General features: G+C 37.6%; 1 protein-coding gene and 1 pseudogene across 1 annotated transcript in view; one reads left to right on the forward strand and one right to left on the reverse strand.

Moving 5' to 3' along the window:
• CATSPERB (cation channel sperm associated auxiliary subunit beta) overlaps positions 1 to 22,919 on the reverse strand; it is a 95,827-nt gene extending 72,908 nt beyond the window's left edge. Inside the window, exons 1-6 of the mRNA XM_045902015.2 lie at positions 22,841 to 22,919; positions 21,009 to 21,097; positions 18,595 to 18,735; positions 14,527 to 14,587; positions 4,442 to 4,537; positions 482 to 631 (exon numbers count right to left, since the gene is read on the reverse strand). Of these exons, the coding sequence (XP_045757971.1) occupies positions 482 to 631; positions 4,442 to 4,537; positions 14,527 to 14,587; positions 18,595 to 18,735; positions 21,009 to 21,097; positions 22,841 to 22,919 (616 nt within the window). The remainder of the gene's footprint in view (positions 1 to 481; positions 632 to 4,441; positions 4,538 to 14,526; positions 14,588 to 18,594; positions 18,736 to 21,008; positions 21,098 to 22,840) is intronic.
• LOC123862012 (pyruvate dehydrogenase (acetyl-transferring) kinase isozyme 3, mitochondrial-like) lies at positions 5,166 to 6,355 on the forward strand (annotated as a pseudogene).
• Positions 22,920 to 24,981: the final 2,062 nt, after the last annotated feature.

The following is a 24,981-nucleotide window of genomic DNA, read 5'->3' on the forward strand; positions in this document are numbered from 1 at the left end:
AAAGCAACTACAATAATACATTAGTAGTTGAAATGCGTAAAGATGCTATTAAATACTACGGTAGTAATCTAAAAACACATACATAATAAATAAAATAATGTCATGGTGCCTTAGAACATGATACTTATTTACACATAGCAGGAATATGTCATGGTGCCTTAGAACATGATACTTATTTACACATGGCAGGAATAGCAGATGGATTAGAAATGCAGTGAATAATCTTGAAGAGGAAATAGCATATTAAGAGGTGGCAGGGGATACGTGAAATTAGGAGAGACACTACAGTCACTATGAACATGGCCAAAAGTCGCACCTGCAGGTAGACAAGGGGAAGTGACAAAGAGTAAAGTCACAGGTATTTTTAGGAAACGGTTTCACTCCCTTATGTTTATGCATCTAACTTGCTCTGCCAGTGAAAACTCACTGTTACAAAATACAAAACTCCACCTGCAGCTTTCAGTAAAGCCGGTGAACTTACCATTATATGTTGCATTCAAAATGAAGCCAAGTAATGCTACATCATTAGCGCATGGACACTTTGCCACTTTGAGATCCACCACATGTGGATAGACTTGGGTGATATCATTTTTTGTCATTATAGTCCCAAGATCCCACTGAAGAATAGGTTCTGTAGAAATCAAATTTAGGTGTTTCAATTGTGGCAGCAGTCTTGAAAAGGGAACGCTGTTGCTTTCCTTTCAGAGTTTTTTGTTTTGTTTTCCCAAGTTTTTATTTATATTCCAGTTAGTTTAACCTACAGTGAAATCTTAGTTTCAGGTGTCGAATTTAGTGACTTAACACTTCCATACAACACCCAGTGCTCATCACAACAAGCGCCCTCCTTTAAGGGTTTTAAAAGTATTATATAAAGGGTCTATGCCATTATCCCCCCAAATGGGTATATTACCTCACCCCTCATCAGTTAAGAAATAGGTTGATTCTTATTTTCCAGAGTAGAAGGAATGAGGTCTAACTGCCCTTGATGGGGGCTCGGTATGGTCACTACTGCAGAAAAGCATGTGGGAAGGGAGACGCTGCTTTGACCATCTTTGGAAAGTACAAGCGGTCACAGGACCTATCCCTAGAAATGGAATTGTGGGATCACAGGATATTTATAATTCAGAGAACAACTTCTGCTTGCTTCAAAAGCCCACGCCACACATTCACTTTTCCTCCCAATTCCATGAGGGAAAATCAGTCAGCGGGGGACACATTCTACCCTTAAACTCGGCAATCTATTCTTGGATATGCGTGCCAAGGGTTGGAGCTGGATGAAGTTAAATTTTAATGATAAGAAAATGGAGGATTTTTTTTTTCTTCTGAAAAAAGTGAGGAAAGGGAGTACAAAAAGCAAGCCAGGGCAATTTGACAAAATACTGCTGTCTGAATTCCAAAAATAGTCAAAGGACTTTTAAAAAGAAATATATAATAATCAGTTCTTTAGCTGTTTATATTTCTACAATGTAAATCTTCACCATCTCCCCCAAACCTGCTACAAAACCCTAAAACTTGACGTAATATATTTTTCACTTTGTGGAAAGCAAGAAATGGAGCTAAGTTTCCATCTGGGTTGACACAGTGTAACTTAGAACAGAAAGAGATACAATTTATAACCAAACTAATTCACTCTGAAATTCAAAGAAATTTGGGGTATGGCAGCTGACCCCCCAGGGTGTAGCATGTCTATGCAGGCAATTAATAACCAGATCTTAGAGGACAGGGAGATTGGACCTTGTATCCAGGGTATGATCGTATTGAATTGAAAACACCTTTTTAATTATGTACAAGCTCCTTCAAGTCAGATACTGTATTTTAAATGCTTTAGAATGAGGGAGTGATTAAAAGTCTGTGGACTATTACTGAGAAGCCAAGAAGGAGACAGAAAAGTGACCCATATGAAAGGGGATGAGTGTCTGTGATTAGGAAAAGTTGTAGTGGAGTGGTCTAGGGCATGGATCGGAGATTAGGAAATACAGTGATATTTTTAACATCTCTTTTGAGTTAGTAGTGAATAGAGTTCCTACTATAACCCTAACTTTAACCCTTAATTGCCACTTCTCAATGCTTTCTCCCCAATATCTCCAGGATTTCAGGAAATGAAACCATCATCCACTTGATTGCTCAGTAAGAAATCTAGGATTCATCCTGATACCTCTGTCTCCTTCACCCCCAGTCCGCCAGGAAGCCCTACCAGCTCTACTTCCAAAACGTATTCTGAAGACTCTTACTCCTCACCATCTCCACCACTAATCCCCCAGCCCACATCCTCTGGACCACCTCCCGAGTGGACTAGGGCAACAACTGCTAACCAATCTCCCCTCCCCCCCATTCTTGCCATCCTTCTCCAGGGGTCCATTCTCTGCACAGCGCCCGAAATGATCCATTTGGGAAGCATAAATCTGAATTTGCCTCTCCTGCTTAAAACACTAGAACAGCTTTTCATTATAATTAAAATAAACCCCGCACTTCTTGCCATGCTCCCTGCCAGCTTCTCCAAACTTATTCCAAGCCACTCTGTCATTTACTATGCTTCCATATCACTGGCCTCCTTGCAGTTGCTCAAACAGATGAATCTCATTTCTGCACCTGGAACCTTTAACAACAACTAACTTGAGAAGCTCTTTGCTACCACAGTACCTCCATTCATTCTAAATAAGTGTACACTAAAATTTTAATGCAGTATATGATATTCTGGGTACATTTCAATGTGTAAATGACTCACACTTCAAATTTTTTTTGAAAACTGAAATAATTATAAATTGTTATTTTAGTCCTTAAACGTAGCTAGCACAGAACTTCAAAATATCAGTCTCAAAAAGCTTGCAATTGGGCGCCTGGGTGGCTCAGATGGTTAAGCGTCTGCCTTCGGCTCAGGTCATGATCCCAGGGTCCTGGGATCGAGTCCCCGCATCGGGCTCTCTGCTCCTTGGGAGCCTGCTTCTCCTCTGCCTCTCTCTCTCTGTCTCTCATGAATAAATAAATAAAATCTTAAAAAAAAAAAAACTTGCTATTGAATAAATGACTATTTTTTTAAAAATTTGGACACTATGACAAAACAAGAAAGCACAATATTTTGTCATTTTTGTTGCAGATATTTTAATTTTGGTTAAAGAAATAAAACAATATAGATATGACTGAAATTATCTCTGTCCCCTTCATGGCCCCATTCCCAAATCCTCCCCAAATGCAACCATTATCATGAAATTGCTGCATCTACTTCTAATCCATATTTTTTTATATTTTTATACTTTTATAAAAAGTATATTTTATATTTTTACTACAATATATATGTACCCATGAAGGGTATATAGCATTGCTTTCTGTGTTTTCTGAATTTTAAGAAAATGTTCTCCTATTGTATTCTGAAACTTGATTTTTCTTTCAATGCTTTGATTTCTGTTCCTGATAATATATGTGGGTCTATTTCCTTTGTTTTATCAGGTACACTACAGGTATTTGTCTTTTCCCCTACTGATGGACATTTATGTTATTTCTCATTTCTCCTATTATAAATAATACTGCAGTAAATAGATTGTCAGTTGTCTCTTGGCACACGTGCAACCTTTTCTCTAGGGCAGTTAATCCCCTGCACATCAGAATCACCTGTGGGGATTTTTTTTCCTTTTTAATTACAGATGCCCAGCTCTGCTTGTAGAGGTCTGATTTTAATTGGCACATGGTTGGGTGGAGACATCATTACTCTTCTTAAAGCTACCCAGGAAATTCTTTCCATAAAATGTAATATTTCTTGATTTTTGCTCTGCATTCTACATAGCACCAGATCAAAGTGGGAGTAAAAGAATAAAAGTAAAAAGGACCTGAAACTTATATTACATCGTATGTTAACTAACTGAAATTTAAATAAAAACCTTTTTTTAAAAAAAGGAAGGTGAGGAAAGTAAAGATAAATACAAGGTCTGGGAGGACTTTAAAAAAATTTTATATTATATTGCTACAGATGATCCAAAAATCAGACTATAAATCAGACAATTGGAAAAGAGAAGCCTAGACAACTATATCACTCAGTGTTCATAACCTTAAAACAACCAATTTTTCGTGGAAAAAATGTAAATGTTCTAATAAAGAATGAGCAAGAATTTTTGCTGATGGTATCATAAAGAAGACTGTAATGCAATGAAGAGTATCTTTTATAACATGTTTCTAGAAGATGCAAAAACTAACTTTATAAAGCCATTGTTTATCATGACCCCAATATGGGTATAGAAAAAGATATATTTTCATATTTCTGTAGCACTCTTTGCAGATCTCCGTTAACAATTAACCACGTGTATTTAATTCTTTGTCATTCCTGGAAGATAATGTTCATCTCACTCTCTCTCTCTTTAGGACTTAGCACAGAGTCTGGCATATAGTAGGTTACAATGTTTGTTGAAAGAATATTATGGATTCCATTTTACTTTTATCTGTTGGCATTTACCTCGAACATTATCCAATAGTGTTCCTTCAGTAGTATAAATATTTAATCCATGCTGTAAAGTGATCCTTACTAACCATTCTTCTACAGCTGCAATATCTGAAAACAAAAGGCAAATCAGCCATTTTTTTGTATGCCAAGTCGGTGAAATTTAAGGCTATATAAACACGACCAACAACATTACTGTTCATTTCCCAATCAATTTGACTGCATTTATATTTGTTTCCCATGTTTTTTTCCTACAGACCTTTTGATGGTAAAATAAATATAAGAATTATGAAGTGATCTTACTACCACAGCATAAATCCAGATAATATTTAATTTATTTATGTATTTATTTTTGTAGGTAGCCTCCATGCCCAGTGTGGAGCCCAATGTGGGGCTTGAACTCATGACCCTGAGATCAAAACCTGAGCTGAGATCAAGAGTTGGGCACTTAACCACCTGAGCCACCCAGGCACCCCTGGATAATATTTTAGATCATAATTTTTCTCCAAGAGCTGCTGTGGCTTAAAAAGCAAGTGATGACACTTCATGTGCAATGGTATACTACTATTTTAAAGTAGACCATGATTAATTAAAATATATAGTGTAACTCATAGGGCCAACGCTAAAAAAAAATTTAAGGTATAATTAATAAGCCAATAGTAGAGATAAAATGGAATAAAACATAATTAATATTAAGAGAAAGAAAGATAGTGAAAGAGACGGAATAGAAAATAGCCTGATGACAGGTTTCAATGCAACCATATCAACAATCACATTAAATGTAAGTGGTCTAGAAATACCAATTAAAAGATTTCCATATTAGATGTAAAAATCAAGATTGAACTATATGCTATCTATAAGAAACCCACCTTAAATATTTATAAAGGCACTGGTGAGTTAAAAGTAAAAGAATGGGTGGGGCCTGGAGAACCCATGCGTGGTGAACTCAGCCTGGGAGCTCTTACGACATGGGCCAAGGCTGAGGCTGAAATCAGGGCACACTCATGAAAAACATGCCTGACCCAAATGCCTTGGCTGCACAGGCCTTCATGTATACCCAGGCATCTAGTTGAGTCTGTGCACCAATCCAGGGAGGATATGCCTCTTCCAGTGGTTCCAAAGCAGCTGGTACCTGGGTAGATCAAGTGCTATTTGTGTTTTTTGCTGTCACTATTTTCCATCAAGCAATTCCTGGACTTTGGGAAAGATAATGGTGTGAGAAAACATCATATAGGTTTCTATAAAAGGAGCTTCCCATGTGATGGCTAACCCAAGAAAAGAAGTCAATCTTCTGATATATGACTTAACTGGCCTTCAGTGGGACGGGTTCAAAGTTGGTATGCACATAACTATCTTTGACTTTTAAAATATGAAGAGCCCTGAGGATCCACAGGTCTTGGATAACTCTCTGCAAGTTCTGACTGAAGTCAGAAATGGTGTGGTTCCTATGATGGTACATGGAGTGATTGAATATAAGGAAAAGCATGGATTTAATTCTTTATTAACAGTAACATCCAATTTTCTGGATTGGTTTTGTATCAATTGCATCTCTTTCCACTTGTGTATTAGCCAGCACACACTGCTGTTTGGTGGTAATACTAAGCCTGCTCATCCTGAACACACAGGAAATATGAATCCCACCTGCAATGTGGCTAATAGAGTGAAGGATGTATAGGAAGCAGCCAAAAAGCTGTGCAAAACAGGGCTAGCTGGTCGTTGGAAGAGTTCAAGAGCTGGGAGAGGAAGAATTCAATGGCAAAGCTCCAAACAAACCTTGTCAGGTAGTGGATGTGCCCTTACACCTGCTTCAGGTGCTGTGCAAGAACTCAGAAGTTCTAACAGAACTACATGAAGAGTTCTAGGAAACAGGGATGTCTGGCTATGAAGACCCTAGGTGCTTTGGGTGAAGAAGACTTGCCCATTAGATAAGCAACCAAGGCAATGGTATCCCAGGCTGAAAAAGAGCACCATAGTACTCCAGTGCTTGGATGTTTATTTTGGCTCAGACCAGCTCGTTGTTCTCCATGGAGTCCCTCCTACAGCTATAGCTCCTCCATGAAACCAGTGACGGAGTCATTTTTCATCGGATCTTGCCGCCGTGTGATTAGTGCCCGACATCAAAGAGCACAGAGCCCCCTTACAGCTCTTGTGACCTCACACCTCCCCCCTCGTTGTTACAGAGTTGAGTGTCCACAATCTTTACAGCACTGTGAACTTCTTCCCCATTGCTGACAGCGCAGATACCTCCCGCTGCTCTTTGTGGCCCCTGGCCATGCTTGTCTCAAACCTTATCAGTTAGCGCCAGCGGCATCTGGAAGTTAAAGACATCAGCTGAGTCTGCCTTGATAATTCGGTCCCAGGGTCCTCCCCTCCCTACAGGCATCCCTCCTCTACTCTTGGATTTAAAGTTCTGCCTTCCTCCATCTGATTATATTCTCAGTGGGAGGCATCAGTACTTTGTGTCAGACCTTATTTACTGATGCATGGGTTTTATTTCAAAATTCATTTGTGTGCTTCCACTCTGTGGACTAACGTGCTCCGAAGGTTGTCTTGGGAAAACAAGGCAAGAGGGTGAAAAAACACACGTCACGCAAACACTAATTCACAGACAGCTGTAGTGGGCTCTATCAATCTCTGATAAAGGTTTCAGATGAAGGTAGTATCAGGAATAAAGAGGGGCCAGTGCATATGATAAAGGGATCGATTCACTAAAAAGGTGTGACAGCTCTAAACGTGTACGTGCTTAACAAGGGGTTCAAAATACAAAAGTCAAAGGCTGATAAAACTGAAAAGAGAAATTTAAAAAATCCACAACTATAGTGGGATATTTCAACTCTCCTTGTCAGTAATTGACAAAAATCAGTAAGAATCATGAAAAGCTGAACACTATCAACCAACTGAGCTAACCAACATTTATAGAACGCTCTAGCTGAGAAGAGCAGAATAAATACTTTCTTCAGGTGCACATGGAAGATTCACCAAATAGGCCATAGGAAATATCTTAACAAATTATCATACGAAATAGGTTCTCAGAACACAGAATTAATCTAGAAAAAATCGATAACAAAGATATCTGGAAAACCCCCAAATATCTGGACATCTTACAACATCTAAATAACCACAGGTCAAAGAGAAAGTAGCATGGCGAATTAGAATGTATTTTGAATTAAGAGAAAATGAAAACACAACCAAATCAAAATTTATGAGATGCAGATAAAGCAGTGCTAGAGAGAAATATATAGCAGTAAAATATTTATAGTGGCTAAAAGAAAAAAATAACCTATCTGAAGCCAGGGTTGAAAGAGAGTAACGGCCTTACACAGAGTCAAGTAGTAAATACTTTGGGCTTTATGGGCCGTATGGTCTCTGTCACAACACTTTTAACTCTGCCATCAGAGTACAAAAACAGCTACAGGAAACACAGAAATTAATGAACATGGCTGTGTTCCAATCAAACTTTGTTTACAAAAACAGGCTGCAGGCCAAAAGTGTAGTTTGCTGAACCCTAATCTAAAGGTTCCCAATTTAAGGAACTAGGAAAAAAGCAGTAAATTAAACCAAAAGTAAGAAGAACAATGAGAGTAAAGGTCAATGAAATAAAGGACAGGAAAACAATATTCAATCAATGAAATCAAAAGATACTTCTTTGAAAGGGTCTATAAAATTGATGAACTTTTCAGACTAATAAAGAGGAAAAAATGGTACCAATCAGTCATATATTAGAGATGAAACGGGGAACATCACTGCAGACTCCCTAAGGAAAATAAGAGACTATCACAAACAGCTCTTGTGTCATAAATTCAAAACTGTAAATGAAAAGGAAAAGCTCCTTGAAGGATGCAAACTGCCAAAACACACTTAAGAAAAAAAATAGAAAACATGAGTATGCCCATATCTATTAAGGAAATGGATTTTGTGGTTAAAAGCTTTCTCACAAAGAAAACTCCAGGTCTAGATATTTTCACTGGCCTGGAGAATCCCACCAAACATTTAATGAAAGGATGGTACTATAAAATCTTTTCCATAACATAGGAGGAAGTCTTCCTCATATTTATCTATTTATGTACTTGTCTATTTCTCTTTTGGGAAATCAGCTTTACGTTCAGGGTTATTTAGTTCTAAAAGCCTCTGTACTTACTTTTCCTTCTCACCAGGTTTACCCGCAAGTCAGGATTTCAAAAACCACAACAAACACGCAGCTCGGTGCAGGGCGGGGGGTGGGGGTGGGGGTTGTTGATGGTTCCAGGCAGTGATCACCTGTATTTCATTTTGGCAATGACACCAGGACTCCCTTTCAAAGAAACTTCTGTGCAAAGTGCCGTATTTCCTAGAATGAGGCTCGTTGTTTTTCAACCTTGAAATCACCCTCTTGAAAAGCAGACCCAGAAACCCCAGCTTTCAGAAGTTAGTCACAATATCACCATCATTCTAGCAATTATACATTAATAGCTCCCGAAATTACTTTATTTTACAGAGGGCCTCAAGACAAGGCGAAATTTCTCATAGCACTCTCGTCTGCCCCTGCTGACTGTTCTGGGTCTCTCCTCCATGGGAATTTTCACCCTTAAAGTTCTGGGGATGACTCCAGCTGCACTGAGTTGCCAAGCAGAGCCCATCTGGAGGGTGGAGGGGGGATTTTGACACAGGGCCCCTTGCTGGTCTCAGGGGTGCTGTCAGACCCAGCAACAATGAACTTGTTCATTATTCATAAACACTGTCCAATAAAGAGCATGAATCAAAACTAAAAAGCCAACCTTTCTCCCCAGATTCCTGGATGAAAATGATTTTTAAAAATCTGTATAATTTGGGGCACCTGGGTGGCAGAGTTGGTTGGGCGAGGGACTCTTGATTTTGGCTCAGGTCGTGATCTCCCTCTGCCCACCCCCCCCTTGCTCACACACACGGAGCTCTCTCTCTCCCTCCCTCCCTCTAAAATAAGTAAAATCTTTTTTAAAAATCTGTATAATTTGAACCCAAAAGATGGCTATTAAAAATAAACCAAGAAATATCCAGAAACTGGTTTCTAGTGAAAGCTTGACTTCCAATACAATAAAATGATTTAGACATGTTCACAGCCCCTGATTTAAGCCTTCCTGAAACTCCTTAAGTAGACAGCATTTTTTTTTTTTGATGTATTGTTCCATGATTCATTGTTTGCATATAACACCAAAGTGTTATTGTAATTGTAATACGTGCCCTCCTTAAAAGTAGACAGCATTTCGGGCGCCTGGCGGAAGCGACTGCCTTCGGCTCAGGTCATGATCCTGGAGTCCCTGGATCGAGTCCCGCGTCGGGCTCCCTGCTCTGCAGGGAGTCTGCTTCTCCCTCTGACCCTCCCGCCTCTCATGTGCTCTCTCTCAAATAAATAAAATCTTAAAAAAAAAAAAAAAAGTAGACAGCATTTCAGTTCAGAGACCAAAGTGAAAATACCTTTGAAAAGAAAAGCAATGTGGCTGGGAAACCTTGTGCATCTTGCCAAACATTCTCCACCCTGCTCACCCACCCTCCCGCACCCCCCGCCGCCCCATCATGAGCTTGGGCTTTCTGGGAAGGTCAGTGGTTTCCCAGTCAAAAACATTCTTGAAGTCATCAGGTATGGAGGGACGGAGACTCGGCATCTGGGCAGATGTGTTCCTAGTTCCACACCTGGGGCTCAAGAGCCAAACAGCTGGATCCTACAGGGCATCCTGAAGACATTCCCCAGGGTGATGAAGATTCTAAATCATCTGAGGCTCCATAAGAACTCCTGGATGTTATCACCTGTGCTGGGCTACCTCAACTCCTCCACAAAGCACTGTATGTCCCTTTTCAACTTAAAGTTGAGCACCACCCTGGCGTTCATCAGCAGGACCAAACAGCAGAGCAAATCGTTTTATAACAGTAGCATTATCGGATCCCAAAAGGAGATAAGGACCTTAGGAGAAAACTAAACTCCAGGCTGCTAACCACAAGAACCTACTAGCCAAATGAGTCCAACAATATATAAGAAGGATAATACATCATAACCAAGAGTTGTTTATCGTAGGATTGAAAGGCTAGCTCAAAATTCAAAAATGAATCAATGGGGCGCCTGGGTGGCTCAGTCGGTTGAGCGACTGCCTTCGGCTCAGGTCATGATCCTGGAGTCCCTGGATCGAGTCCCGCGTCGGGCTCCCTGCTCAGCGAGGAGCCTGCTTCTCCCTCTAACCCTCCCCCCTCTCATGTACTCTCTCTCTCTCTCTCATTCTCACTCTCTCAAATAAATTAAAAAAAAAATCTTAAAAAAAAAATGAATCAATGAAATCCACCATATCAACAGACTGAAGAGAAAAATTCTTATTTTCTCAACAGACGCAGAAAAGAATTTAACAAATTTCAACACCAATTCATGATAAAAATTCAGCAAACTAGGAATAGAAGGGAACTTCCCTAATATGATAAAGGGCATCTATAAAATACCTACAGTAACATTATACATAATGATGAAAGATTGAATGTTTTCCCCCTAAAATTGGAAATAAGGCCAAGATGTCCTCTTACCATTCTTATTCAACACGGTGCTGGGGTCCTACCACTACAAATAAGGCAAGAAAAAGAAATAAATGAATACATACTGGAAAGGAAGAAATGAAATTATCTCTATTTCTGGATGAATGATTTTTCTATGTAGAAAAACCAAAGAATATAGAAAAAGCTATTAGAACCAATAAGTGAATTTAACAAGGTTGCAAGACACACAATCAATCTACAAAAATCAATCCTATTTCTACATATTAGCAATGAACAGTTGGAAATTCAAATATTAATAATAACCACATACAATACACCAAAACATGAAATACTTAGGTATAAAATTGTTTTTTAATGTGTAAGATCTCTATGCTGAAAACCACAAAGCCCTGATGAAATAGTTCAAAGAAGATATAAATAAATGGAGAGGTATACAGTGTCCATGGATTGAAAAACTCACTAGTAAGATGTCAATTTCCTCTAAACTACAGATATAATGCAATCCAAATTTAAAAACCACAGGATTTTGGGGTGCCTGGGTGGCTCAGTCGTTAAGCGCCTGCCTTTGGCTCAGGTCATGATTCCAGGGTCCTGAGATGGAGCCCCGCATCGGGCTCCCTGCTCAGCGGGAAGCCTGCTTCTCCCTCTCCCACTCCCCCTGCTTGTGTTCCCTCTCTAGCTGTCTCTCTCTCTGTCAAATAAATAAATAAATAAAATCTTTTTAAAAAATTAAAAATAAAAACCACAGGATTTTTTATAGAACGAACAAGTTTATTCTAAAATTTATAGAGAAAGGCAAAAGAAGTATACTAACCAAAACAATTCTGAAAAAGAAGATCAGAGTTGAAGGATTAATATTACTTATTATAAGCTTATTATTTATAAAGGCTTAAGTAATCAAGACAACGTGGTATGGGTGAAAAGACAGAGAACCCAGAAATAGTAATACAATGGAGACAAAATAGTTTTTACAACAATAGTGCTGGAATAATTGAGTATCTATATTCCCCCCAAATAAACTTCAGTCCATATAACATACAAAAATTAACTCAAATTGAGTCATAGACCTAAATACAAAACCTGGAACCATAATCTTCTTGAAGTAAATTTAGGAGAACATCTTTGTGAGCTTGAGTCAGCTATGATGCCAAAAGTCCAACAATAAAATAAAAAACTGATAAATTAGATTTCACCAAAATTAAAAACTCTGATCTGCAAGAGATATTAAGAGATGAAAAATACAAGCCACAGACTAGAAAAAAAAATTTTTTTAAATAAATAAAAAAAAATATTTATAGATCACATATCTGATGAGGGCCTTATATCCAAAATACATAACAAACTTGCAAAAGATTAGCACAGGTAATTCAAATGACAAATAAGCACAAAAAAATGTTCAATGACTAGGGAAATGCAAATTAAAATTATTAAATGCCACTATACACCTATTAGAATTGCTAAAATCACACACACACCCTTATACAAAGTGCTGGCATGGATTCAGATAACCCGATGGTGAGAATGCAGAATGATACAGCTACTTTGGAAAATAGTTTGACAATTTCCTATAAAGTTAAACTTACACTTACCGTATAACACAGCGATCCTACTACTTGGTATTAGCCAAATACAACAAAAGTTTATGTTCGCAAGAGAACTTGTATGCTTGTAGCAGCTTTACTCAAAATAGCTAAAAACTGGAAAAATCCAAATTGCCCTTCAATAAAATTAACTCTGGTACACCCATACAATGGAATACTACCCAGTAAGAAAATGGAAGAAATTACAACATAGATGAATCTCAGATGAATTATGCTAAGAAGCCAGATTCAAAAGGATACATTTTCCATGATTCCATGTATATGACTCTGGAATAGGCAAAATGATAGGAACAGAAAACAGATCCGTGGTGGGGGGGGCTTGGACAATGGGGAGAGGTCTATTACAGGTGGGGTAATGTTGTTGGGTGTCGGAGCAGTTCTGTATCTTGATTGTACTGATTACTCAACTGTACACATTTGTGCAAACTTACAGAACTTTTCAAAAAAGGATACATTTAGGGGCGCCTGGGTGGCTCAGTTGGTTAAGCGACTGCCTTCGGCTCAGGTCATGATCCTGGAGTCCCTGGATCGAGTCCTGCATCGGACACCCTGCTCAGCAAGGAGCCTGCTTCTCCCTCTAACCCTCCCCCCGTCATGTACTCTCTCTCTCTCTCATTCTCGCTCTCTCAAATAAATAAATCTTTAAAAAAAAAAAAAGGATACATTTTACTGAATGCAAATTATATCTTATTTACAAATGATAAAAAAGGACAAATTATGAAGTCTAAATCAAAGAGGAACTCTTTTTACTTTCAACAGTTGTAGGCTGTTCAAATTTCAAACTGCCTTCAGCACTTTTTGGCTATTACTGCATCTCCCTACGGCTCCAGGGGTCTCAGTTAAATCATTTGAAAATGGACATGATGGGGCATCTGGGTGGCACAGTTGGTTAAGTGACTGACTTGATTTCAGCTCAGGTTATGATCTCAGGGTCATGGGATTGAGCACTGTGTCGGGCTCTGGGCTCAGCACGGAGTCTGCTTGGGACTCTCTCTCCCTCTCCCTCTATCCCTCCCTCTCCCCTCAAATAAATAAATAAATGTTAAAAAAAAAAGAAAAGAAAATGGACATCATAATGGTACATAGCACATAGTGAGGGATAGATGAGTTAATATAGGTAAAGTGTTTAGAGTAGTGATGAACCTGCTAGTTCTACTATCATGACAATTTTGTTACCTTTGTGGTTGATGTGTTCTCAACTACCCTTCCCAAGATGTCATGCTTACATGATACAAAAATTCATGGCAGGACAGTAGATAAGATATGGTTAAGGAAGAAAAAAAATGAATGAGCAAGTATGGTCTCCTTCCCCCTGAATATATTTTTTCCTGATTTCTGGCATATTCCTAATTAGGCGCTGGCCTAATTCTTAGTCCTAATTCCTTCCTATAACCTGGTTGCATTTTATCTTTGGGCTCCATGACAAAAACAAATTTCTTCTTTTTTCTTCAGTGAAGCCAAGTTGGTTTCTGCTTTTTGCACCTATCATATTAAAATAATATGCCCTCCGTCATTTTTAAAGTATGAAAATGTATTTCATGCCTCAAGATCTACTAGCTCAGTCCACTAGCTCAGTACTTATAACTCCTGGAACTTTACTTTCCTCCTTTTTCCATCTGAGTATTTACAGTAGCATATAAAGCTATTCTACCACATAACACTTAATAGTAGATTCCATAGTGAATAATATATTTCATATTACAAACTATTTTAAGGTAACCTATTGGTACATGAATTTCTCCATACTACAATTTTTGAGTTCTTTCTAGAAAATGAGTTTACTTAAAGAACAATATAAATGTTATGTGTGTTAAACCAACCTAACTGTAATAGAATTGCCAGTTACACTTGAATTCTAGATGAATTATAATAATTTTTAGTGAGTATGTCCCAAATATGACATGAGACATTTATATGGAACAGCAAATAATTTTTTAATATAAGTCCTTTTTATTTGCTACATTTGGCAACCCAGACGCATGAGTAAAAGTTAAGTCAGATCATTCTTACCTGTATTTTTTGTAATGTTTTCTCTGGGAATATTGATCAACCAGTAAACTCGATCACTGAACTTGAATAAAGAAGACGTCAGTGTTTGACAATGTCAATGGCAACACTTATTTTGCTATATCCCATCCTATCTTTAAAAATGGAAATTAAGCGGCCCTCTTGGCGCAGTGGGCAGCGCGTCAGTCTCATAAAAATGGAAATTAAATAAAAACATCTAATGCATATACCCTTTACCCAGAAATTTCACTGTTTGGAATTTATCCTACATTATTCTCACATATGTGTGAAATAAAATGTGCTCAAGAATATTTTTCATCATTGCTTGTAATAGTAGAAGACTGGAAATAACTAAAATGTTAATTGATTATGTAAAATGCTATATAGTGGCGTATCATGCAACCGTGCTCAGGTAGCACAAAACTGAGGCATTACTGGCTTGATGTGCCAGAGAACAAACAGAGCTTGATGTGGACAGAAAATTGGGAATTTAAGGGGAAAATCTAACGGGCAAGGGAACTGCAAGAGTGGTGAGCTCAGAGCTAAATATAAATTTCCCCAAATCCTGGGCAATGCAAGTGCTGAGGAGACCAATGAAGGCCATGTTAAAAAAAAAAAAAAAAATCAACCATGGAAGCTTAAAAAACTGAACAGAGATAACAGCTGCTGAAACCATAGATAAGACAGTTTACAGTTGCGTCAAGGCAGGAAAGAGCCTTTTACACCACAACCAACAACTCCCCCCGTTGCTACAGCTTATTATCTTAAATGTCCAGTTTCAACCAAAATGATATGACATGAAAAGAGAAACATGTAACTGATAAAAAAAAAAAAAGTTAGATGATAAACTTGATAAACTGACCCAGAGTGAGTCCAGAGAGCAAATGAAGACTTCAAAGCAGCTATTATAAATATGTACACAGGCTTAAAGAAAATGTCCTAGTGAAAGAATGGACAGGGAATCCCAGTACATAAATGAAAAATATAACAATAAAACCAGATGAAAATAATGAGGCAAAAAGTATAATAACTGAAATAAAATATTTACTAGATGAGCAGATTGGTGATGGTAAAAGAATCAGTGAATTTAGAGATACAGCAGTTGAAATTATCCTATCTGAAAAAGGGGAGAAATGATTAAAGAAAAATGACCAGAGCCTTAGATATCTCCAGGACAATGTTGTATATTCTAAAATGTGCATAATTCAAGTCCCAGTAGGAAAAGAGATAGAGAAAGGAGCAGAACATTTTTTAAGAGAAATAGTGGCTGAAGACCTTACAGATTTGATAAACTTATAATTCAAGAAGCCCAGAGAAACCCAATCAGGGTAAATACCAAGAGAAAATCTTAAAAGCATGCAGAGGAAAATGGTACATTACACGTGAGGGACAATAATATAATTAATAGCTGACTTCTCATTCAGAAACAATGGTGTCAGTTGACATATTCAAAATGCAGAATAACATATTCAAAATGTCAAAAGGAAGTGGGAGTCAACCAGAAATTCTGTATCTGACAAACGTATCATTCAAAAATCAAGGTGACCACTAAAAACCTATTAGAATTCATAAATGAGTTCAGCAAGGTTGTAGGATACAAGATCATTATATAAAAATTAAATGTATTTCTACACACTTGCAAAGAATAATCTGAAAATGAGATTAAGAAAGCCATTCCCTCTATAATAGAATAAAAAAGAGGGGCACCTGGGTGGCTCAATCAGTTAAGTGTCTGCCTTCAACTCAGGTCATGAACCCAGGGTCCTGGAATCAAGCCCTGCATCAAGCTCCTTGCTCAGTGGGTAGCCCGCTTTTCCCTCTCACTCTCCCTGCTGCTGCCCCTGCTTGTGTTCTCCCTCTCTCCCTCTGTGTCAAATAAATAAATAAAATCTTAAAAAAAAATCAAAAAGAATAAAATATTAGGAACAAAATTAACAAAAGCAGTATAAAACTTACACTCTGAAAACTACAAAACATTGTTGAAAGAAATTAAAGAAAATCTAAATAAATAGAAAAACATCCTATATTCATGGATGGGGAGATAATATTATTAAAATGGCAATACCACCCAAACTGATCTATAGATTCAACACAATCTCTATCAGAATTCCAGCAGGCTTCTTTGTAAATATTGACAAGCTTATCCTAAAATTCATATGGAAGCCAGCAAATTCATATAGAGACTAGCAAAAACAACCTTGAAAAGGAATAGCAAAGTTGGAGGACTCATGCTTCCTATTTCAAAACTTACTACAAAATAACAGTATCAAGACAACACGGTACTGGCATAAGGATGGATGTATGGATCAATGCAATAGAATTGAGAATCCAGAAATAAACCCTCACCTTTACAGTCAATTGATTTTTCAACAAAGGTGCCGAAACAATTCAGTAGGGAAAGAATAATAGTATTTTCAACAAATGGTGCTAAGACAGATGGATATCCACATATAAACTATGCATATGGACCCCAACCTCACACCACACACAAAAATGAACTCGAAATGGATCAACAACCTAAATGTAAAAAGTAAAACTATGAACCTCTTAGGAGAAAACAGAGGGGCAAATCTCTGTGACCTTGGACCAGGCAATGGTTTCCTACATGACACCAAAGAACAAGGTCAACAACAATGAAATGGATAATTAGGCTTCATCAAAATAACTTTTGTGCATCAAAGGAGACTGCCTAAAAAGTAGAAAGACAACCCAGAAAATGGGAGAAAATGTTTGCCAATCATGTGTCTGATAGGGGACTTGTATTGAGAATATCAAGACAAGAATAAGAAGACAAGCCAATTAAGAATGGACAAAGAATTTAAATAGATATTTCCACATAGAAGATACTCAAATGGACAATAAACATGTGAAAAGATGCTGAACATCATTAATCATCAGGGAAATGCAAATCAAAACCAAATGAGATAGCACTTCACATCCACTGGGATGGCTGTATCACCAAACACCAACAGTAACAACTGTGGGTGAGGATGAACCCTAATACAATGTTGGTGGGAATGTTAAAAGAGTGCAACCACTCTGGAAAACAGTCTGGCAGTTACCAGACTGTTACTCTAGGACCTCACAACTCAATTTGACACCCAAGAGAAATTAAAAAAACGTATTTCCACACAAAGATTTGTACACAGATGCTCATAGCTACGTGAGTCACTGCAGCCCAAAGGTGGAAACAACCTAAATGTCCAGCCACTGATGAATGGATAGACAAAACGTGGTATTGATACACTGGAATATGATTTGACAGTAAAAAGAAATGAAGTCCTGACATGTGCCACCATATGGACAAAACGTGGAGACGTTATGTTAGCTGAGGGGAAGCCAGTCACAAAGAGACACATGTTGTAGGATTTCATTTATCTGAGACATTCAGAATAAGCAAACCCAGAAAGACAGATGTAGTTTAGTGGTTGCCCACATCTGGAGAGCAGAGGGTGGACGGGGAGTGACTGTTAACGGGGATGGGCTGTCTTTTCACGGTCATGAAAGTGTTCTAAAATTAGATAGCAGTGATGTTGGTGCACTCTGTGAATATACTAAACACCATTTAATTGTGCATTTTAAATAGGTGAGCTGTATGGCATGCAAATTATATCTTAATAAAGGTATAATTTTTTTTGTTAACCCCAAAAATGAGGGTGAAAGAAAGACATTTTCGAGGAGATAAATCTCCCAGAGAATTCATTGCCCACAGTCTTGCACTGTAAGAAATGATAAAAATTCTTTGGGCTGAAGAAACATGACACCAGATGGCAGCTCCCATCCCAGGAAAAGAATGAAGAAAGATTCAAATCATAAATATGTAGGTAAAAAGTAAAAAAACCACACGTATTTTTTCTGTAATTTCTTAAGAACTAGCGCTCACTTCAGCAGCACATATACTAATTTCTTAAGAACTATTTAAAGCAAAAAGTTTAACATTGTATTGTTAGGTTTAAAACATAAAACATATATAGATGTAACATTATGGACTATTTAAAAAAAAAACACATCCTATGAGAAAGAGTATATTTCTCATTAATAATATCAAAGAATAAAATAAAATGTTATTACCAAAGTTAAATTAAAGTGGAAGATGCCAGTGTATGTACTATTTATAATTCCCAGGCTGGGAGCAAGTCCTCCTGATGTGAAGACACCTAGAAATTCCTTCGAAGTAAGCTCACTTTCAGATTGGAAAGAACACTCGATTTTCTTTAGGAAAGAGGGGAGAAAAAAAAGTAATGACAACTTGATGGAGAGAAGCATATTTTACATTAATTTAAAAGTGAGGGGAAATCTATGAAAAGTAGATGCTGCTGAAGACTGCTCTCTTCAGTAATCCTCATCTCTAACTAGGAAAAAAAAATCTCTTTTGAAATAGTACACTTCTAGAACTCAGTCATCTATTATGCTAGTATCATAATAGGCTTTAATTCATCGATACAAAAATCTTTGCTGTCAAAAAATTTACGTAAAGTTATTATGTTTAATAAATATAGAATCAAAGCCATCTGCCATCACATGTAGAAATCCCTATTTTATTAAAATCATTATTTTGTGTTAAATTTTGTGTTAAATCCCTATTTTATTAAAATCATTATTTTGTGGTTAAAGGAGCAAATGTATAAGGCAAAACTCATTTTAGTGCATTTTATTGGCTATTTCCCAGCTTTGAGAAGGTAGATGAGAATGCAGCAATTATAGATTGTAGGTTTTACTGAAAGCCAACATGAGATGGATGCTAACAGCTTCCACTCATTTGGTTATCCTAATAGTTAAGACCACTTTGGGCAAGTTACCTGAGTTTCAGTTTCCCTATCTATAACACAGGGAAACAGATTGATTCCAAAAACATTTTCCGAGCTCTTACCACAAATCTGGGCAGTGTTATGGGGGCTGGGGAAACAGAACTGCATAAAACAGACAAAAATCCCGCTCTCAAAGAACTTACATTCTAATGGAGATTGGAGGGAAGATAAGCCCAAACCCCCTTTCCCCTGTCTTGTCACTGATTTACAATATATTGCCCTTTGTGAAGTTGGCATAGAAGTCCCAAATTCTAATTCTCAGCCTTTTGAGTTACTCATCACTGAGTTTTCCTGTGGCTATCCGCAATGCATGTGTAAATAAAGTCTGTTTTTTTTTTTCTCCTGTTAATCTGTCTTTCATCCATTTATTTTACAGGCCCCAGGTACTGAATCTAAGAGGGTAGGTTCAGTCCTCCTCCACTAATCTTAAGTACTATATCTTACAGAAGATTAAATGTCATCATGAACATAAGATGCCTGACACACATAAACATTTTATAAATGTTAGGCATTATTTCTACTAATATCACTTCTAGAACTACTATTTCACAACTATACAAAATGTAGGTTATAGTTAATTCCCTTTCAGGAAGACAAAACTAGAGATGAGAAGGGTTGGGTAACCTGCCCCAGGGCACACAGACCATGTATGTCCATGCATAACTCCAAGATTTGACCCAAGCTCCGAAGGTCTCCCTTCCTCTAAAGCCCATTCTTTTTTCCATAATATGTAATCACAAAGAGGAAAGGCATTTTTGACTCAAAGGGCATGCACTTCACAACAGTCGTGAATAAAAAAGTAAATACATGTTTGGCATATCAAGAAGGAACTGGGAACTAAGTCAAGAAGACTGGGGGAAAATGTATTTGTCCTTGTGGGGTGTTTATCTTTGTTTTTATTATATTTATCATAGATTTCAAACAATCTATACATTTTTTCTTAACTTAGGTTTTTGCTAGCATTTGCTGGATGGCTATCTTAATAGTATATTTTATTTTATTTTGGGTTTGTGTGTGTGTGTGTGTTTAAATGCCACTACATGAATTGTAAAAATCAAATCATCCCTTACCCAAATGACAACCACAATGTGGTACTTGTTATAAAAGGGAAAGATTCTTTCTCTGTGTCATGTGAAGTAAATTTCTCTAACAGGCTACATCTGTCAAACTTCAAAAGGACAAATCAGATCCATAAAAAATAAAGATCATTACAACCAACCTTTTAAAAAGGGAAGGGGGGTTGTAGCTTAAAAAAAAAAAAAAAAAGGTGCCTGGGTGCCTCAGTGGGTTAGGCAGCTGCCTTCAGCTCAGGTCATGATTCCAGGGTCCTGGGATCGAGCCCCACGTCAGGCTCCCTGCTCAGCAGGGAACCTGCTTCTCCCTCGCCCTCTGCCTGCTGCTCTGCCTACTTGAGCTCACTCTCTGTCAAATAAATAAACAAAATCTTAAAAAAAAAAAAAAAAAAAAAGGCAAAACCACCCAGGCTGTTCAATGGCTAAATGCAATATTTCACCTGATCCAAGTGGAATGGAATAGAAAAGATTATTATTTACATAGGATTTTACCTCCCCAAGTCTGAACATAGTAGAAGGCATTTGAAGACTACAGTGTTACTGGTTTTCCATGTGGAGTTAAAAAGACTGTGAGGGGTTGTTGCCTACTATTAGGGGACCTTACCAAGTCATCTGAGGAAAGATACAACTTGATTATTTCATTCTTTTGGGGGAACCCCTTGCTATCACAAGCAAAGTGTATCTCCATATCACCTAAATAATAAAAAAAATACATATATTTGAAGTCACTGATAGAAGAATTTCCATATTTTTTAAACTGACAAAATAATTTTAAAAGAGTAAGAATTATAATTGTATATTTTAAATTCAGAAGTGGTCAAAAACCAGCTCTTGACTTTTTTTTTTTTAATTTTTAAAAAACTTTCAACAAATTTCATTATCCAGATGCAAAGTCAGTAAGAACCTTTTTTCACCGGAAGCATATTTCAGAATACATGGTTCTAAAAGATTTATATAAAACATTCCATCCAAGAAAAATAGAATACACATTTTCCTCAAGTGCACACAGAAGAATCCCCTGGCTCAATCACATAAAAAGAGACATAACAAATATAAAATTGAAGAAGACTGAAATCATACCAAGAATATTTTCTGACCACAATGGTACAAAACTAAAGATCAACAATAAAACAAAGCTGGAAATTTTGCAATGTAAATATTAAATAGTTCTTGACTCTTAAAGCCCTTGGGGAGCACAGAGAAAGGACAGGAGTTGGAGATTGAAGAGAGAATTTGTATTTTAATAGAGAGCTATTGATAGGAAAGAGACTCCTCTCCCAAAAGGAGGTAAAAGGGGTTGGGAGGAAGATCTCTTCCCCTTATCTTGATCTGAAGTGAATCTCTTGTAGACAGCAGAGTTGGATCATGGGTTTTTATCCATTCTGTCAATCTCCATCTTAATGAATTTAGGCTAAAGCTCAAATTCCAGCCTGGCATTCAAGTAATTCCATGACATGAACCAGTTTCCTATCTTTCCAAAATATTTTACTTCTTCTATCCCTTCATTCTGGCCAAACTGAGTATTTACTGCTCCCCTCACATTATATGATTACCTACCTCCATGACTTTACCATCACTTACCCAGATGTTGTCTCCCCCATGCATGCATAGACACACTCATTTTGGGGACCTAGATTGATTGCTCTCTTTTGTACAAAGCTTTCCCTGACCAACCCTCTCAGGTGGAAGTAAACACTCCCTTCTCTGAAATCTCGTTAAGTTGGCCTGTGACCTTCTAATCTTAGATTCTACCCATGTGTGTGTTATATATTCTACAGTAGAACCTAGGAACTGGTCCTGGGTCATCCCAGAAATCAAGCATTTCTGCAACACACCTGTGAATAGAAGACAGCCTGAATCCATCTCTTCATTAGTCAGTCAACAATTTTTTTTTTTTATTAAGCATCTACTGTTCTAGCAGACCCAGTCCAAAATGCTAGAAAATCTAACAATCTGCACAAGTGGAGGTGAATTGCCTTGTCTTATTCCTCTTACAAAGCATTTCCACCATAAAAGTCCTACCGGGTAATTTAATCCATGTATTACTTTTAGAAAATGATCTTCAGTCTCAATCTGTTAGACTTATAATTCAGTTTACAATTCATACCACATGTAACCATGTAGGAAAAAGCAAAAAAAGCTGTTTAAGTAATTAAATAAAGTTTTTCAAATATAAAATGCTCCTTAAACTTTAAATATTCTATGACTTACAAGCGATGAAACACTGTAAAAAAGGTGTCTATGTACACAACTTAATACCAATAGATTCACAGTGATATTCTTAGAAACCTCTAGACAAGAGCACAATAAATAATACCTGGGAAAAATTGGAAGACAAGGTAAAGAAGTACCAAAAAAAAGTATTTCAATTGTTAGTGAGGAAGGGAATAAAGGAGAACTACAAGAAAACAGAGAGTAAGAGAGTCTGAAACTTACCTTTATTATATATTATTCCTGATGAAAAATCAAATATGTTCACAAGTAAAATTATAATATATAAAAGTAGCAATCCCATCTATTGAAAGAAATAAGAATTATTTCTATTCAATCACTCTGAATGTATTTTTCTACAAGTTCCTTTTTCTACAAACAACTAGAAAGTAAAGAAGTCATCTATACCTTGAAGTTAAAAATATTTCTTTTTGTGACAAAGTAAATAATGTAACAGTTGACTAAGCTCTACATTTACTTCCTAGTTGGTATTAAAGATATTTATAAATATCATTATTCAAACTAAAGAGTGGTGGCTCTGGTTTTTCTTCAATGTAGATAACTGTTGGGAGGTGTAATCAATTTTATAGCTGTGTAAAACAGAGCCTGACTTGATAAAGACTGAGGATGATAGAGCTGTACCTTGATCTGATATTTTGACTGCACTGCTTTTGAGAGAGATAATCCACATGGATCCTGAGCATCCCTGCATGTTCTTCCTGTGTGCCAAGCATGCAAAGCCCTGGACACTCTTTACCCAGGCCTTTTTTAAGATTTGTGTTTGTGGCAAGAAACCTTGAGGGATGGGGTGCCTGGGTGGCTCAGTCGTTAGGTGTCTGCCTTCGGCTCAGGTCATGATCCCAGGGTCCTGGGATCGAGCCCCGCGTCGGGCTCCCTGCTCGGCGGGAAGCCAGCTTCTCCCTTTCCCACTCCCCCTGCTTGTGTTCCCTCTCTCGCTGTGTCTCTCTCTGTCAAATAAATAAATAAAATCTTTAAAAAATTTTAAATTAAAAAAAGAAGAAAAAAAGAAACTTTGAGGGATGAGGTAACATCCCCCTCGGACAAGAGCAGGCTTGTTCCCATGGTGAATCTCCCAAGCTCAGAGTTCTCCTATAATGCACCCCACTATGTGTGTAAGCAAGCCTCTTTGACGGGCTGAAATGTGTCCCCCTAAAAATTCATCTGTTGAAGCCCTAACCCCCAGTACTCAGAATGTGGTCATATTTGGAGATATGGTCTTTACAAAAGTGATTAAAATGAAATCATTAGGGTGGGCCCTGATCCAATGTGACTGGCGTCCTTATAAGAAAAGGAAATTTGGGCACAGACATGTGCAAAGGGGAGACGATGTGAAGACACAGGGAGAAAATGACAAAGGAGAGAGGCCTGGAATGGATCCTTCCTTCTTGGCCCTCAGAAGGAACCAACCCTGCTAACACCTTGAACTCAGACTTTTAAGTGTCCAGGAGTGTGAGTCAATAACTTCTGTTGTTTAAGCCACCCAGCCTGCCATATTTTGTTACTGCAGCCCTAGTAAGCTAATGCAGCTTCCAGTGATGGATATCTGCTCCATGGCACTGCGGGGGGAGGGGGGCATGGGGAACTGGAGTGAGCAGTGCGCTGACACTCTGCCTACTGCTTTTCGGTGAGTGATTAAGTCTTTTGTCTCTGACCTAGGAGTCCTGTATCTTTTGCCAGCATCCAAGAAAACAGTAACAGACTGACTTGCCAGATGTAGGTAAAGCATAATCGAGATCCTGCAGGTTCCTGACAACGGCTGAGTAAATTATATTTAACTGATGTTATTCCTCCCTCAAAATTGGTTTGCTTGATTCAATACATTTAACCAACAATATAAAGTTCAAACATTCACTGGATTTTTAAATTCGTCATCTTTATCACATGGTCAGGGAAGAATTGTGGGGTTTTTTTGTTTGTTCTTTTTTTTTTAAGTGCTCTTTTTTGGTCACCTGAGAAAACAGTTTGTTTTCACAAGGTAAGACAAAATAAAAGTATAGCAAAATTGAGCACAGCATGGTGCTATGCTCAATTATATTTTTGGTGCAAGAATGAATTTAACATTAAATGGAGAAGTCATCACAGTCAAACTTTGAAAATAGTGCCTTTGCCAGGAAAATCTTGTAGTATTTCGCTAAACATTCACATTAAATGACATAACACCATTATAAGAACCTATCAGTTTTTCTCCTCCCTAAAAAACGGATTGAAATGTATTATGCTCCTGGGCTCCAGGATGGATGATCTATTATTACGTTATCCTCAGAGCTGTTCCAATTCAGTTCTCTCGAATAAATATAAAATATCTCTCATTTCATTTGAGTGGATTTGGTTGTATCTATCTTTGA

This window comes from Mirounga angustirostris, unplaced genomic scaffold, assembly GCF_029215605.1.
Source record: "Mirounga angustirostris isolate CCGP_5_RB_7025 unplaced genomic scaffold, mMirAng1.0.hap1 SCAF_9, whole genome shotgun sequence".
Taxonomy (NCBI): domain Eukaryota; kingdom Metazoa; phylum Chordata; class Mammalia; order Carnivora; family Phocidae; genus Mirounga; species Mirounga angustirostris.